At 43.0% G+C, this 16,533-nt stretch overlaps 2 protein-coding genes across 2 annotated transcripts; both read right to left on the bottom strand.

Moving 5' to 3' along the window:
• Nucleotides 1-118: 118 nt before the first annotated feature.
• Nucleotides 119-1,090, bottom strand: LOC120823481 (olfactory receptor 52L1-like). The gene has a single exon (XM_078088697.1). It carries the CDS (start codon nt 1,088-1,090, stop codon nt 119-121), a length of 972 nt encoding a protein of 323 aa, XP_077944823.1.
• Nucleotides 1,091-13,790: 12,700 nt separating this feature from the next.
• On the bottom strand, nt 13,791-14,717 carry LOC144388271 (olfactory receptor 11A1-like). The gene has a single exon (XM_078088579.1). It carries the CDS (start codon nt 14,715-14,717, stop codon nt 13,791-13,793), a length of 927 nt encoding a protein of 308 aa, XP_077944705.1.
• Nucleotides 14,718-16,533: the final 1,816 nt, after the last annotated feature.

Here is a 16,533-nt window from a genome sequence, read left to right as displayed (position 1 = left end):
TTTATTCCGTTCTTTCTTCTCCTTTGTTGTAAATGAGGAGAAGTTTGAGTTCACAAACAATCTGTGACTCAAAGAGACGAAAAGACCAAACTGAGTAATGTGGAACAGAACATCTTCGTCACGTCTTGGTTGTGCCAGCAGCAGAAACTCTCTTTGCGCTAAAAAGCTTTAGAAACCCGCTGCGGATCTCCTTGGTCCGGACGCCGTAAATGACGGGGTTGATGGTGGCCGGCAGCAGAATGTAGGCAACGCCCATGAGGGTGTTGACGTTGGTCGGTATGGCGATGTTCAGGTTGTGAGAGAGGAAGGTGACGCTACCCACTAGGTAGAAACACATCATGACCATCAGGTGAGTGCCGCAGGTGTGAAACGCCTTCCTGCGATCCTCGCTGGCGGTTGCCGCCCTCAGGGCGGCGTCGAGGATCTTCACATAGGAAAAAAAGATGAGTGGTATGTCCACGCCCACGAAGCACACGATCACGGCCAGGCCTGCCACCATGTTCCTCTCCGTACTACCGCACGCCAAGTTGACTAGCGCCATGTGGTCGCAGTAGCAGTGGCGGATCACGTCGGAGCCACAGAACCGCAACGAACCCGCCAGCGCCACCAGCGTGGCCATGATGGAGCCGCTGCGCACCAGGGCGAGGAGCAGTAGCCTGGACAAGGCGGACGCGCCCACCATCTCTGTGTAACGCAGCGGCTGGCAGACGGCTAGGTAGCGATCCAGCGCCATGGCCAGCAGCAGAGTGGACTCCAGGGATGACAGGAAGTGGGTTGAGAACATCTGGGCCAGGCAGCTGGCCAATGAGATGCGGTTCCAGTCAAAGAGGAGGCCAAGCAGCATCTTGGGCACGATGGCAGTCGCTGCCAGGAGATCGACCGCACAGAGTGCGGCGATAAGGACGTACATGGGGCCTTTCAGGCTCTCCGTGCGGAGCACCACAAGGACCAGCAGGCCGTTCCCTAGCAGCACCACCAGGTATGAGGCGCAGAGCGGCAGCGCCAGCAGCTGCCGGTGCTTCTGCAGCCCGTTGAAACCACTGAACACAAAGGAGGCGTGGGAGAAGTTCCGGCCCGGAGAAGCCTCCATCGCGGCGCCTGCTTTGCCTCGAGCTCAGAACGGCGGCCTGAGAGGAAGCACAAGAACATTCAGAGAACTGATTACGTGAATCTCTTTGCAGACAACTCACAGTAAAAATTCTCATTCTTTACGAGGCATTGTGTATATATTACATATATTATTATATACTGATCAACTGGGAAGAAGCTCGTTATAATGACTCGTTCATTAGTTACTAATAGTAAAAAAGGTACTAAAGTGAATGGAGTAACGTCTCTAACACTCAACACTTTAGGATAAATGTGTTTCCAGACCAGATATCTTCTCAAATAGCAACAATATGTTAAAGATTTAATTATACATAAATACATTTTTATCTAATAAAAAAGCCTTTCCCTAAATACATTGTTTATACTTTAAGTCAATTCTCTAATATCATTGGAATTTGTATCGAATGAAAGCATATAATCCTTAATGTCTTACTAAATAAGAAAATATGGTAATATCAATGAATTAAGATATTAATATTTCAGCAATGCAAATGTTCTCGTATAAAAACCCATAACTTTAAAACGCAATAATACTCAAAGTATAGTTGGATTTCAATGAGAACTCCACTTCATTTCATTCTAATTATTCACTTGTAGGGAAGTGATATTTCACAATAATAGCATGACAGAAAATGGAGGAATCAAACCTTTGGGTTTGTTTGAGATGTCTTTTCAGAACGTTTTACATGTTTTAAAAGAAACTGAAGATCAAACAAAATATTTTAAAAGACAAATAAAAGGAAATGTTAAACATTCCTACCTGCTGAAGTTCCTCAGATGGTTGTCGGGAGGAACTCGGGTCTTCTTATTATACCCCAAGCACAAACGTCCCACAGGAAGACTGATCCTAAACGCAGCAGCACTCTGATTGGCTGAAGCCGGTTGGAACTGGTCAGAATCATTATTTAAGTTCACTTGTTATTATAACACTTAAAAAAAAAATTCTTGTTTTCTAGAGCTAAACATATGAACTAATAATGAATTATAATATTTATTGTTTAACTAATTTATCAAATATAAATACCCCAGATGTGTCTAGTTTCAATTTACATTTTATCCTGACAATGAACCAAATCTGAAGGTCTGTCATTTCTCCACCTTTTGCACCTTGCAATTATTTTCTATAAGTCTTATGAAATATAAATAAACATAATATAATGCTGTGTCTCGAGTCCACAGCTTTGTTCATGTAGAGAAATCTAACAATTAACACGTTGTAATATTGAATCCTTGACAATAAACGAGCAGTTCTTCAGCCGAAGCAAGACGCTCTCCTCCGAGGTTTGAACTGTGGAATCAAATCACCGGTTCCTCCCTTTGGGGCCTTCTGCTTGTTGACGTTATTCCTGCATGCTGATTGGCCAAGAGCCCTGTAGATGGGAGGACACCGGGATTAAGGACCTCTCGGTTCGACTGCTGGGACTCGGAGGTTAATGAGCTCTCCTTGACTCGTCAATAAGCGCTTAAACCAACCCTAAAACATCCCCTGGGGAAGAAAGGAGATTTAAGTGACTTTAACGTGGATGGTTGTTGGTGCAGACAGGCTGGCCAAATACGTCACAAACTGCTGATCTCCTGGGATTTAAACACACAACCATCTCTGTGGTTCACAGAGGACGGTCCCAAAAAGAGAAAATATCCAGTGAGCAGCAGTTGGGTGGTGAAAAAGCTGTGCTCATGTGAGAGGTTAGAGGAGAACGAACAGTTAGGAGGTGTAAGTAAAATTACTGGGAATCCACATCACATGGGATCTCAAACTGCCCATCAACATTTACCACCTGGTGAAGAAAGCCCAACAGAAGTTCTCCTGCTTGAAGAAATTAAACCAAGCCCAACTCAGTTCCTGGTCAACTTCTACAGGAGCACCATTAAGTCAATTCTCTGCCACTGCGCCACCATGTGGTACACCAGCTGCACGACAGAAAACCGGAGAGACCTGGCCCAGGTAGTAAAACAGCCCAAGGGATCATAGGGACTAGCAACATCAGCAAGAACCCAACCCACTCATGTCATCAGGGAAAAGGTTCAGAAGCAAGGGTGTAACCATGGTTTAGACATTGGGGGGGGGGTCCGCTGGACGAGTAGTGATGTGTCGTTCATGAACGATTCTTTCATTTTGAACGAATCCTTACAAGGACTCGGGAGTAGCGAGTCCTCTCAAAGAGAGATTCGTTCATTTCCTCATGGCCGCGCACTGGGACTGTTGCATTGGCTCAGTCAAGGAAACAGAAATGATTCGTTCATTGATTCGTTCACTTCCCGACTGGGTACTACTGAGCCTATGCAGGTCACGTGAAAAATGATTCAAAGACCCGGCAGATGAACGAATCATCGATCCGAAGATACGATCGGGAGGTGAATGATTCGTTCATCTGCTGGGTACAAGTCTTTGAATCATTTTTCACGTGACCTGCATGGGCTCAGAAGAGGAAACGGGAAGGATTTGTTTGCCTCGTTCACTTTCGCGTGACTACGTTTAGTAAGATGTGAATTATTCGGCAACGGCGTAAGCACGCATTCTTTGGGGGGGTTGTGTGCCTCCCAATATTGCGCAAATACCAATCGGTCCCCCCCAATATACTGATCAGCAGAAAATATGTAAAATATATGTTCTCCTTTTAGGAACCCTGTCAATGGATCGGCCCCCTGGCTGCGACTCTGCAAGCGCTGCCGGGCATATAGACCAGTAGACCAATAAATGCTACTAGGATAACGGGTAGTAGTTTTTAGTTTCCCTAACAATGCCAGAACTGGGACAGAGGTAGAGAAAAATGTGTCCCTTGACCCCTGAGGTCTATCAGAGACCTGTCAATCAGCAGCTTCTATGAATGAATGTTAATGGTGATGATGTCATGAACCGTGTGACAGTGCCATGCTGACACCTGGAGACGGACACAACACATTACTGATTGTTCACATGATGTTTAGCAATAAACCTATTATGAAAAAGTAATGAAGATATCAAGGAACATCTCCTAATTTATATAATTTGGGTTTGTTTGTATTGTTGATATGAGAATAAAGGACATTGTCTTTACAACAATTTTAAGAAATATTTGATTTGAATGACAAATACGATATTTTGTATGACTTTTTTATTGACGTACTATACTATGACATTTTAGTTTAAAAAATATCATACCGTAATTATATTATAATTTATTTGAACCTTTTTTATGACGGACTTCCCTTTGACTCTTTTATGAAATAATATTGACAGAACGAGAGATGTCAAAGAAATGTCAAAGATCAGTGTGTCCATCCAGCAGAGGGCGCTGATAGAATGCAACGTGTGCCATATGTTTTATTATGTCTGTGTTTCTGTGTGTGTTTGTGTCACATGTTCGTCTTTATGATCCCGAAGGTGCAATTTGTGCAGCCAATCTGGATAGAAACAAGTTATTTCTTCCCACGACTTGACTCTTTCTTACTTATACAGGTACTGTACTTATACTGTATACTTATACTTGTACTTGTACAGGTTTGCCACTTTAACTGCAATTCATCACTTGTCGTCACTCGTCACTTTGTTACTTGTTTGTTACTTGTTCGTTAGTGCACTTTATGCTTAGTATTTTTCTTTTTAACTTTTTTAATATTTAAAATTTGTAACTTTATTCCCTTGTTTTATAGTAACCCATAGCCTTATTCTACTAACCCATTGCATTAGCATTTCATTCCACTTTATTTTATTACTTGTGCACTGTTGTCTTGTCTGTCTACTGTCGCGCACTAACCGCCAAGACAAATTCCTTGTATGTTTGACATATTTTGGCTAATAAATGTTTCCTGATTCCTGTATACAACGTGTTATGTTTCCAATATGAATGAACCGCTGATTTCAGGTAGTATTTTTGTAACTCTGAACTTGCTGAAGTTTAAAACCCCCCTCGACCTCACCTGCAGAGGCCTCCTGGAGGTCAAAGCTCTGCTGATCGTCCTTGTTGGGGCGGACATGGATACGTACTACAACATGTTTACTGTATCGTTGGACAGTAATGAGTCCCGGGGGAGTCTGTGGACATTTGGACGCTCTGGAGGCTCAGACCGCCTTCACTAATGGGCCCAATTAGCAACCATGCACTGCATCATAGGAGGATCCGCTGCTGTCGCCGTGGTTACTAGGAGAAACACAGCAGTGTTTGGGCTCCTGTGTAGTGACCACAGGAAGCTTCATGTTTGCTATTGTTTCTCTATTATAAACTGGAGAGGATGATTCAGAGCTGGATTATCACCAACAATCATTTTACAAATAATCATACTTTTAGTTCAAAAGAATCACTTGCTAATTTCTATATCAATTATTTTCCATTCCATCTATAATTTATAATCTATCATATTTAACACTCCTTTAACCCGTGGCGGTGAGGTGTTTAAATCAGGGCCCTTTTCCTCGTGCGTGGCTAACTGAGTTAGCCGGATAATTTTCAGGGTAAGATGACGTAAATCGGGCTTTTCCATTCCCGAAGTTTAGAAAAATCACCATAGCAACACAAAAACAGGTTGGTTTGAGCTGCTGGATGAGTTCATCACTCCTGTAGTGGAGGGTAAACGCTCGTACGCTCGCTTATCACCTACTGATGTGACGTTAGCGTCGAGGCTTCGAAGCTTCTGTCGAGTAAAGTCGAGTTTATGCTGCTGGGTTTTCAGAGAGACGCAAGGACACCCAGGGGACACGCAAGACGCCATGACTAGCGTCAGAAGCTACGCAGCCGTGATTGGTCTGCTGACTACGTCCATTACGGAGTCTCACGTCTCCGTTTTCACAGCACAATACGGCCCTTATTAAAAGGAAGAATGTTTACGAGAGAACGGATCAGATTGAAGAGCTTTTAAATATGAGCGCTTGTACAAGCCGTCATTGGCGGACTATGAGGACGCCGGATGGCCTCTGATTCATGGAGGGAGATCTCCACAAACGAGGGGAACAAAGTCGTGGAGGAAAATACGGGACAAATGTGTCCTTGATGAAAAGCAGCAGTGTGGATGCACGGGGCAATAAAGTCTATGATCAATAAATAAAGCAACCAGCGACTTCCACACACAAAGACGTGACTCTCCAGGTCGTCTTCAACAAAACACGTGACTCCACCTGTTGTTCTGGAGGTGAATCGCTCTGCAACACACGCAAGACTTTACAACCAGGAAGTGAAACCAGTGCGTCGACGTAAAGACGCAGAAACACGCGGCGACCTTTAACCCAGGAAGATTTTGATGAAGCGCATATTGCGGCTCGTGTTGATGACGTATGTGGTGACGTTCGAAGCCTCGCGAACCAGCCGTACCACGTGACTGATTCAGGACATGGTTCATGGGTCTGGAGCACGATTGAAAATAAAAGGACTCATACATTTTGTGTACTTCAGACTTCATTGCGCGCTTGTTTACAAACTATTCGAGCTTCTTTTTTCTGTGATGGAACCAACAGGAAAGAGATTTTCTCCTGTCTGGGGACATTTTGAGCTGATCTCTCACAATAAGGTATGCACATAGTAATATGTTACTAATAACTAGCATAATATATTGTAAATAAATCTGACACTGCGTATTGCTTGTCTTTCTTCTTATTTCTGGTATTTTCAAAGGGGAAGTGTCTGTTGTGTTCAAGGGAGCTCGGATACAACAATAACAGCTTAAATAAACGTGTTACATGCTGTCCCTAGTAACACAAGCACAGTCACAAACCAACAAGTCCGTATGTGGCCGTGGCTCAATGGGTAGAGAGGGTAACACAGTTTTTTACTTTTCACATCACAACCCTCTCCCCAATTTGTTTCCACTTTCCCTTTTGACCCCGCCATTGTATCATAAAGACAGACACATCACAGGTCATTTAGCTGATGCTTTTATCCAAAACGACTTACATTACATTTTTGCCCGGGGAGCAATTAGGGGTCAGGTGTCTTGCTCAGGGACACTTCAACATGGGATATGGGGCAGCCGGGGCTCAAACCACCAACCTTGCGGTTCCGAGCACACCCTCTCTACCCCTGCACCACATTGACCCCAATATGATATTAATACGATCATAAGTTATGTATCACACATCACAAAGATCATTCATTCATTCAATTAAATGCTTCACACACCAAAGCCATGGTGTCATTTCATTTATTGACCACTTGGTGGCGCAGTAGAGCAAATTAAGCACCATGAAGTTTCGGCCGTGTCTGGCACAAATGGATGGAAAGCTTCATAAAGCTTCATCTCGCCATCACTAGGTATCAATATTCTTAAACTTATTCCTGGGCCCTCTTCCTCACACTCCCCAACACGCTCTCACTCCCACCTGACCCACCTGAAGTCCGTCACCGACCCCCTCCTGGACCCCCTGCAGTTCGCCTACAGAGCCAACAGGTCTGTGGACGACGCTGTCAACATGGTCCTCCACTACATCCTCCAGCATCTGGACTCCCCAGGAACCTACGCCAGGATCCTGTTTGTGGACTTCAGCTCTGCTTTTAACACTATCATCCCGTCTCTGCTGCAGGACAAACTCTCCCAGCTGCACCGCCCGACTCCACCTGCAAGTGGATCACAGACTTCCTGTCTGACAGGAAGCAGCACGTGAAGCTGGGGAAACATGTCTCAGCCTCTCGGACCATCAGCACCGGTTCCCCCCAAGGCTGCGTTCTTTCCCCTCTGCTCTTCTCCCTGTGCACCAACAGCTGCACCTCCAGTCACCAGTCCGTCAAGCTCCTGAAGTTTGCGGATGACACCACCCTCATTGGACTGATCTCTGGTGGGGACGAGTCCGCCTACAGGTGGAGTCTGACCATCTGGTGTCGTGGTGCAGGCAGAACAACCTGGAGCTCAACGCTCTAAAGACAGTGGAGATGGTTGTGGATTTCCGGCGGAACAGAGCCCCACCCTCCCCCATCACCCTGTGTGACTCCCCCGTCACTATTGTGGATTCCTTCCGTTTCCTGGGCTCCATCATCACCCAGGACCTCAAGTGGGAGCTGAACATCAGCTCCATCACCAAGAAGCTCAGCAGAGGTTGTTCTTCCTGAGGCAGCTGAAGACATTCAACCTGCCAAAGACGATGATGGTGCACTTCTACACGGCCATCATGGAGTCCATCCTCTGCTCCTCCATCACCGTCTGGTACGCTGCAGCCACAGCCAAGGACAAGGGCAGGCTGCAGCGTGTCCTCCGCTCTGCAGAGAGGCTGATCGGCTGCAATCTGCCGTCCCTGCAGGACTTGTTCGCTTCCAGGTCTCTGAAGCGAGCTAAAAAGATGGTAGCCGACCCCTCCCACCCCGGACAAAACCTGTTTGTGCCCCTTCCATCTGGCATGTGGCTGAGGTCCATCAGGACTAAGACCTCCCGCCACACCAACAGTTTCTTCCCGTCAGCAGTCGGGCTCATGAACAGAGCCGGTCCCCCACTGACTGACTATAACATCCCACCGGTCACTCCCCTTCACACTGCACATGTCACTTTAACTGCAATTCCACTTTGTCGTCACTCGTCACTTTGTCACTTGTCTGTTACTTGTTTGTTAGTGCACTTTATGCGTAATATTTTTCTTTTTAATATTTAAAATTTTTAACTTTATTCCCTTGTTTTATACTAACCCATAGCCTTAGCCTTATTCTACTAACCCATTGTATTAGCATTTCATTCTACTTTATTTTATTACTTGTGCACTGTTGTCTTGTCTGACTACTGTCGCGCACCAACCGCCAAGACAAATTCCTTGTATGTTTGGCATATTTTGGCAAATAAATGTTTCCTGATTCCTGATTCCTGAATCTGGTCTGGCAGCCGCCCTGAGCTGCAACCAGTCAGTAACCCTAACGGCCATTTGAACTGGCGGGAACTGCAATAGCCACCCTCCGATTGGGCGGGACTCTCTCGTCCATCCAATCCTCGGCATGGGATGTCACAGCATGCTTTGCATACCCTCAATTAACCCACATGAGGTTGCCAGGAGCGACATTAATGTTATAGGTTGCTGTTGAGCTTTCGGTCAAGTTTGAGTTGTGAATACTGGAGATCATTAACTGGTCAGTTTAGCATGATAGCTAGTTAGGCTATCATGCTAACATTAGCTAACTTGGGACTGCATTACACGTTGCTCATGCTGCTAACGTTATCTTTGTAGCCATGGTTTGCTTGTTTTAGTCGCGATTCTATAGGGTTCTTCCTTGAAAAGTTGTTAGCCTGGAGGCGCTTCGGTAAAACATGCTATCAAATGTCCACTTCAGAGGGGGGTTATCGGGCTAACGGCTAAGGATGGTGTAGTCTGTCCATTGGTGCAACGCATACACTGACATATTCGAACTACAGTGCCAATTTTGCTTTTTTTCAGATTCAGATTTACTGTTGTGTGCTTTTCTATATATTTCTCAGAATATCAAAGGAAGTTGCTCTCAACAGTTGACTCAAGGTAAAGTGAAATTAGTGTTGTTATAGGTTTAACTTGACATAACATTATTAGTTACAGTACAGTTACAACTTTGAGAATAAATAACATGGATAACTCAGTGACTTGAATGTGAACCAATATGAAAGACATGAACTAGGGTTACATTGAACCAAGAAATAGATTACAAAAAGGAATCCACTACATGTAAGTAGGGCTGCAACTAACGATTATTTTGATAATCGATTAATCGGTCGATTATTTCTTCGATTAATCGATGAATCGGATTTTTAAAAAACGGCATTAAAAAGCTTTAATTTCCAAACCTTTATTCTAAAACAGAACCTCAAATTCGTCAGAACTAGTTCTCTATACCACACTCACAAACACACCCTCATGTTCACTTGAAGCATATTCATTAAATTATTACTATCATTGTAGTGCAAGTTAAGTAAATGCATACATTTAAAAAACAACCAAGTGCTATGAGATTGATTTAAAATGGCATTTGTAAATAAATGCATTAGAGGCTTCTTAGTTGATTTAATGGATCACCATGTGTCTCCCTTTACAGGCGTCACATCAACTACCGTATAACCCACAGTATATGCGCAAGTGCACTGGACTACCGTATATGACAGCATTAAAAAGTACAACACACACAAATATATTTGTCAACAATAACCGATATGGGACAAAGCACAAAATATCAGACAACACATTGAAAAATGAAAGGTCCAAAAGAGGCGAGTAAATAAAAACGTGTCTTATTCTTGCTAACTGCTTCACTGCTGTTATTAGCGAGCTAACGCTAGCTTGATCAGCTGGATGACGAGTAAACAGGAGGCTCGTTACGTCCCTCACGTCAAAGCGGGACAACGTGGACCGGGACCCCCCACGCTCGCACACCTCCTTGTGACTCACAACAACGGCCGGCTGCTCGTTCCTCTACGGCGGCTCGGCGCCTTTATTTTTATTTTTGCTCCTCGCGCATCTCCGCAACTCATTGAGTGACGTAATAATCGCGCGACACAACGAATCGATAATGAAATTCGTTGCCAACGCTTTTAATAATCGATTTTAATCGATTTTATCGATTCGTTGTTGCAGCCCTACATGTAAGTAGATTCATCAATAGTTATCTAAACACTTACCTGGCATTTATCTAATGTCTCTCTGTAAACCTCTTAATTATTTTGCCGTTTTTTATCTGTAGACTATGAATTGGCAACTTAAACCTACATATTCAGAAACCTTTATAAAATATGTGGGTAAAATGTTTGTTGACCTCTGATTCACATTTTTCTGATAGGATGTGACCAAAGATGCCGTTGAAGAGGACATTGTGCAACATTTCCTGAAGGTCGTGGTAATCAATGGAGGTGCAACAATGAAAGATCTGTTGATCGTCATCGAGGCAAAGAGGTCCTCCATGACTGAAAGTGTGGCAAAGGCGTGCCTTCTTCTCACGGCCTTCACTTATGCAATGAACTTGCATAACTTGTTTCAGAAGCTCTTTCTGAAGCTTGATGTGTTAAAGATTATGCAAACTTTAGTATAACTACCCATCTGATACTGAACACTGAATTGTTGTAATTTTTGAAGGAGTTACCCTTTTAAAAACATTGAAAGCCAACGCATGTTAGTGATGATACTTACGTTTGTTGATGCAATTCTGCACTTTTATGGTTCATTAAAAATAGTATCTTTGTAAGGATCTCGTCTTTGTCAGAGATATCTCTGAAAATGTTTGTTAAATGTTCTTAAATGTTTTGATGGCAGCACTGATTTCTAAATGTTTTAAACCACTGGCAACCACTTTTTATACCTGTATTGGTTGTATGTATGTCAGATGACAAGTAAAGGTGCTGTAGTTTAAAAAAAGCTTATTTATTAAATAAAAGTAGCCTAAATTAAAAACTGCAAAAATAATTATATTTGAATAGTGGTGTAGAATAGTGATAAATAGACAACATATAGAGTAAGAATTACTTAATATTTCTCAATGGGATAAGGAAAGAAAAGATAGTTAAATAATCCTGAAACATAAAGATTACTAACAAAGACACATGACCTAAGTAAAAGTACATTTAATGTCTAAGGAAATCATTTAAAATAATTTACAAGTACAATTTACCTGAATATTTTGGATAAAAAACAATTCCTACTTGTAAGTAAACTTAACTTGATAATTCCTGAGTTAAAATTACTCACAATTTCAGTGTGGAAATTGTTACCTAGCTTTTTTCAAGCAATGTCACAGATTTTCAGTGTAGATTAGGCCCTGAGGGTCCAGGGTCTTAGGGGGACACCGAGGGTTCAAGAAGAAGAAGCCATTTTATTAAGTATATTATTTTACACATACAGGAAATTGTTCTCTGCATTTAAGCCATCCCACACAGTGGGCTGCTGTAAAGGTGCCCGGGGAGCAGTTACGGGGTTAGGGGTTTTGCTCAGGGACACTTCCACACGGAACATGGAGCAGCTGGGGTTAGAACACTGAGGGTTCAGGGTTCAGGATGGTAGGGCGACTCTGAGGAATCAGGGTTTGGGGTCTTAGGGTGACATTGAGGGTTCAGGGCCTAAGCCCTTCCCCATCCTGTGTATAAACTAAAATGGTATGTATAAATATCATTCTGGCTTGACCCTTGAACCCTTGCACTTTTTCTTTTTTCCTATTTTCTGTACTATCAAATCAAAACATTCATAATCTGTGCGAGTCCTCCCTTGCAGAACTATATAATAATTGTGATGGCGCACGTTAATGCGTTATTATCACGTTAGCACATTTATTCATTACCAACAACAAACAAATATTTTATTGAACATTAATGCAATTTTTTAAAATGATTATTAATTTGAAAATGTGTTGCTTACTGGCTCTGAATACACATACAGAAACACCATGGGTGACTTGGGAGGCTTGAAGGCCGTTCCACAAAGACTGCTCTCCTTGCTGTCTCAGAGCATCTCCACACTGCTAGAGCTCCTCTCTCTCCTCTGTCCTCGTCCTTCTGGACCTCTCTGCTGCATTTGACACAGTCAACCACCAGATCCTTATCTCCTCCCTTCAGGAACTCGGTGTCTCAGGCTCTGCTCTCTCCCTTCTCTCGTCCTACCTCGATGGACGCACCTACCGGGTAACCTGGCGAGGATCTGTGTCGGAACCTTGTCCGCTTACTACTGGAGTTCCTCAGGGTTCCGTCCTGGGTCCCCTCCTCTTCTCGCCCTACACCAACTCTCTCTGCGCTGTCATTCGCTCGCATGGTTTCTCCTACCACAGCTATGCTGATGACACCCAACTAATTCTCTCCAACAGGACTGAACTACTTCTCTTTCTGGGAAAATATTCTCCGACCAAGAACTTGACGGTTAACTTCTGCAACTCCACTTTGACTGCAGGAACCTCAGCTTGACACTCGACAGCCGACTCTCCCTGACTCCAACATCACTGACAACACCATCCTGTAGATACTCGCTCTACAACATCAGGAGAACACGTCCTCTTCTCACTCAGAAGGCAGCGCAGGTACTGATTCAGGCTCTTGTCGTCTCCCTCCTGGACTACTGTAACTCCCTCCTGCAGGTCTCCTGCTACCACCATTCCACCTCTGCAGCTCATCCAGAATGCAGCAGCTCCACTGGTCTTTAACCTTCCTAAGTTCTCCCTCACTCCTCCACTCCTCCGCTCTCTTCACTGGTACCGGTGGCTCATCCAGTTCTAAACACTGGTGCTCACGTACCATGCTGTGAATGGATGGGGTCCAGCTTACATCCAGGACCTGGTCAAACCCGACATCCCGACCCGCACACTCTCTCAAGACTGCTTACATGAACAGAAAAGGAATAGAGAAAGATAGCAAATTAGTTATTAAACACCACTATTCATTATACCAACATACATTAATAACAAATTCCATTAGTACTGAGAAAAGTTCATGCTGGTTCCTGATAAGAGAAACATGTTTTTGCAGTTCAGTAAACAAAGAAAACTTATTTATGTTGGAAGGTTCCCATTATAATGTACTTTGCCAATATAAACTAGATAAAACCTTAATGCCCTGTTAGTGGAAAATAGCTTTAGTTTTCATATTTTATTTGATTAAATTAATTTTGAAGTTGAAATACTTTGTTAAGAGGATTGTGCTGTTAAAAAGCACCTTAATGAAGGTGTTTGCATAAATATAAGTGCACAATACACTACTATGTTTACTTATTGTAAGTCGCTTTGGATAAAAGCGTCAGCTAAATGACAGTACAATGTACTTTTGAATTCATTATGGAATTTTTGCGGTTAATCATAACTAATTTATATGTTTGATATTAGACTTTTACATATAACGTGGATTTTGGAGAGATTCAGGCCGTACAGAACGGGGTTGAAGAGCGGCGGGCACGTGAAGAAATATAACGACAGAAAGATTCTTAACACATTGGGTAAACTGTTCATGTTAAACCTGCTCTGTGATACCTCAAAGCAAGCACCCACGGAGAAGTTCAAGAGGGAAGCCAGGTGAGGTGAGCAGGTGTTGACAGCTTTCTGTCTGGTCTGCTTAGAACCAGAGAAACAAACTACAAGGATCTTCATGTAAGTGTAAAATATTAAAAGCAAAGAGCCAGAGATAGTGCTAAAAGTGGCAACAAGTCCAAATAAATTAATCACATGGGTGTCAGAGCAGGACAGCTTCTCGACAGAGTGAGTGTCACAGTAAACCTTGTAAATGATGTTCCCACAGAGCTGCAAAGGAGCAGTCAAAGACAGTAAAACAACCATTAAAACACAAGGATATAACCACGTCAGAGCAATAAGAGTGGCAATTGTATAATAGGTCATGCGTGTGTTATAGTGTAGAGGATAGCAGATGGAAAGATACCTGTCATAAGACATGACGGATAAGTTTAACAATTCAACAGCTGCATACAATTTTACACAGAAAATCTGCAGGAAGCAAAGCGGAGCAGAAACAGTGTGAATGTCCGAGAGGATCTGAACCAGAAGGAATGGAAACAAGCCTGTACTACCAAACAGCTCATTTACAAACAGGCTGCAGAGGAAAAGGTACATGGGTTCATGTAAGCTTCTGTTCATGCAGATAACCACAATGAGCAGCAGATTGGAACAAACTATTACAACATAAATACACATTAAAATCATGAACCATAAGTATTTAAAACCCCCGGTGTCAACGTAGGCACCAAGTGTGAAATATGAAACCTGAGTTGAGTTAATCATCATCCCCTTTTTGGTTAATGACAATATTACAATATATTTGCTCAGCAACTAATAACTATGTTATGTGTCACACATTTATTAAAATGCAACATCAACACCAGATACACGTGATCATTGGTCAGCATGGTAATCCTGTAAAGATTAATTGTCATCAAAATCGCGTTACAAAGTACAGAAAAACATCTGTGATGTGGGAGTCCGTGCATTCACCTATGATCCTCCTGCAGTCAGGGTGTGAGTCCCTCCTCAACGAGTAGAAGCTCACCCATGTCTTTTATACCTTTTCAACCGGGGAAAACAGCAGCAGATTCAGGTCATCCGGACAAGTCCCATTCAATTGATTCGTGCTCCCTTCCAAGAATAGTTCAGAACACTTTAAGATGATTAAACGGTTTCCTTCAATACGCAGTTGCTTCTTGTTATCACCTACTGTCATAATCTTCCCAGTTGTCTATTAGGGGTGTAACGATTCATTCTAACAACGATTCGATTCATGGTTGCCGATTCGATTCATGGACGATCTGGGTTAATTTAGAACGATTCGATTCGATTCAGTGACTTGATATCGATTCAGTGACTTCACTGGACAGTGCAAGCAAAGTTTCTGAGATCCCTGTTGTTTCTTGTAAGGAAATCAGGTTTAAATTAATTATGGATATTATAAACAAGCAAACAACAATTAACGGCAAATGTATAAACCTTTTATTTGAATCAAGTGCCATTTTCAATGTAAACATGACACAATAATTACACAATGTTTGGATCAATTCACAGAATCCCGGATTTTCACCCTCATTGTCGGGTCGCACGTCTTTACATATAAACTTGTTACTGTGATGTGAGTTTGGTGCTGGAGGCCTGAGGCGTCTGCAGAGCTGAGTTACCTGCTGCTGCTGCAGCGGTGACGCTGCTGGAGGTCCTGACTGTCGGCGATGTTTAATCCCACGGCGCCTTAGTAGACGGCCGGAAAGATTCCTCGTGTTTCCCTGGTTTTTTATTTGGCTTCTACATATTCTACAAACAGCGAGCGACTTATTTAGAACACCTCCGTGTTTGCAAAAGCCAAAATGTTTCCACTGGATCGATACGTTGGTTTGTAAATGTCTCGCTCACAGTCGTCTCCTCCACGCTGTGTGTTGTTGTTGTGCTGCTGCTGCGTACTGATGACGTCACAGACAGGCAGACTGACAGTAACGTTTAACGCGTCTAAAGTGCTAAAAAACAAACACACATCCACACCGTTTTTGTACTTAAATCCAATGTGCAGTTTCCAAGTATCGATACAATCGATTATGTACCATTTCAATCGATTTGTAATCGATATATGTAGTCCGGAATGCCGATTTGCGGAGCACAGATCGATTCAGTTGGATCGCAGGAATATAAATCGATTAATTGATTCAGTGGATGAATCGTTACACCCCTATTGTCTATACATCTTATTATATCTTAATATCTTATATAATCCTGTATTCAAATCTCCAAAGGAAAAATAATATCCCATTCAAAATACTTTTGTGGTGGGGGGGTTTGTTTGATTCAAGGGATGAGGCCAGATTGAGATGCAACTGCAGATGAATTGGGCAAGAAGAAGAAGGGTCCTAGAATTGCCAATGCACTCAGGTATATTGGGTACAGGACCTCTTACTTTGCTTCCACAAAGTAAGAGCTGAACTCCTTTCAGCTGGTCTTATGTTGTTTAACTCTCTTTGGGGTGTGGAAGGCAGCTGAAAGGGCCCGTGGATTAGTTGCAGAGACCTGGAAACTAACTGAAAGGTCCATGGACTAGTTACAGAGAACAGTAAGTAAGCTAAAAAGC

This window comes from Gasterosteus aculeatus, chromosome 1 (assembly GCF_964276395.1).
Source record: "Gasterosteus aculeatus chromosome 1, fGasAcu3.hap1.1, whole genome shotgun sequence".
Taxonomy (NCBI): Eukaryota; Metazoa; Chordata; class Actinopteri; order Perciformes; family Gasterosteidae; genus Gasterosteus; species Gasterosteus aculeatus.
The sequence above is the reverse complement of the archived record's forward strand: the minus strand, read 5'-3'. Positions and strand labels throughout refer to the sequence as shown.

Bases quoted from the DNA above. Each gene is read 5' to 3' on its own strand.
- LOC120823481 (XM_078088697.1), bottom strand. From the start codon at position 1,090: ATGGAGGCTTCTCCGGGCCGGAACTTCTCCCACGCCTCCTTTGTGTTC.
- LOC144388271 (XM_078088579.1), bottom strand. From the start codon at position 14,717: ATGATGATTAACTCAACTCAGGTTTCATATTTCACACTTGGTGCCTAC.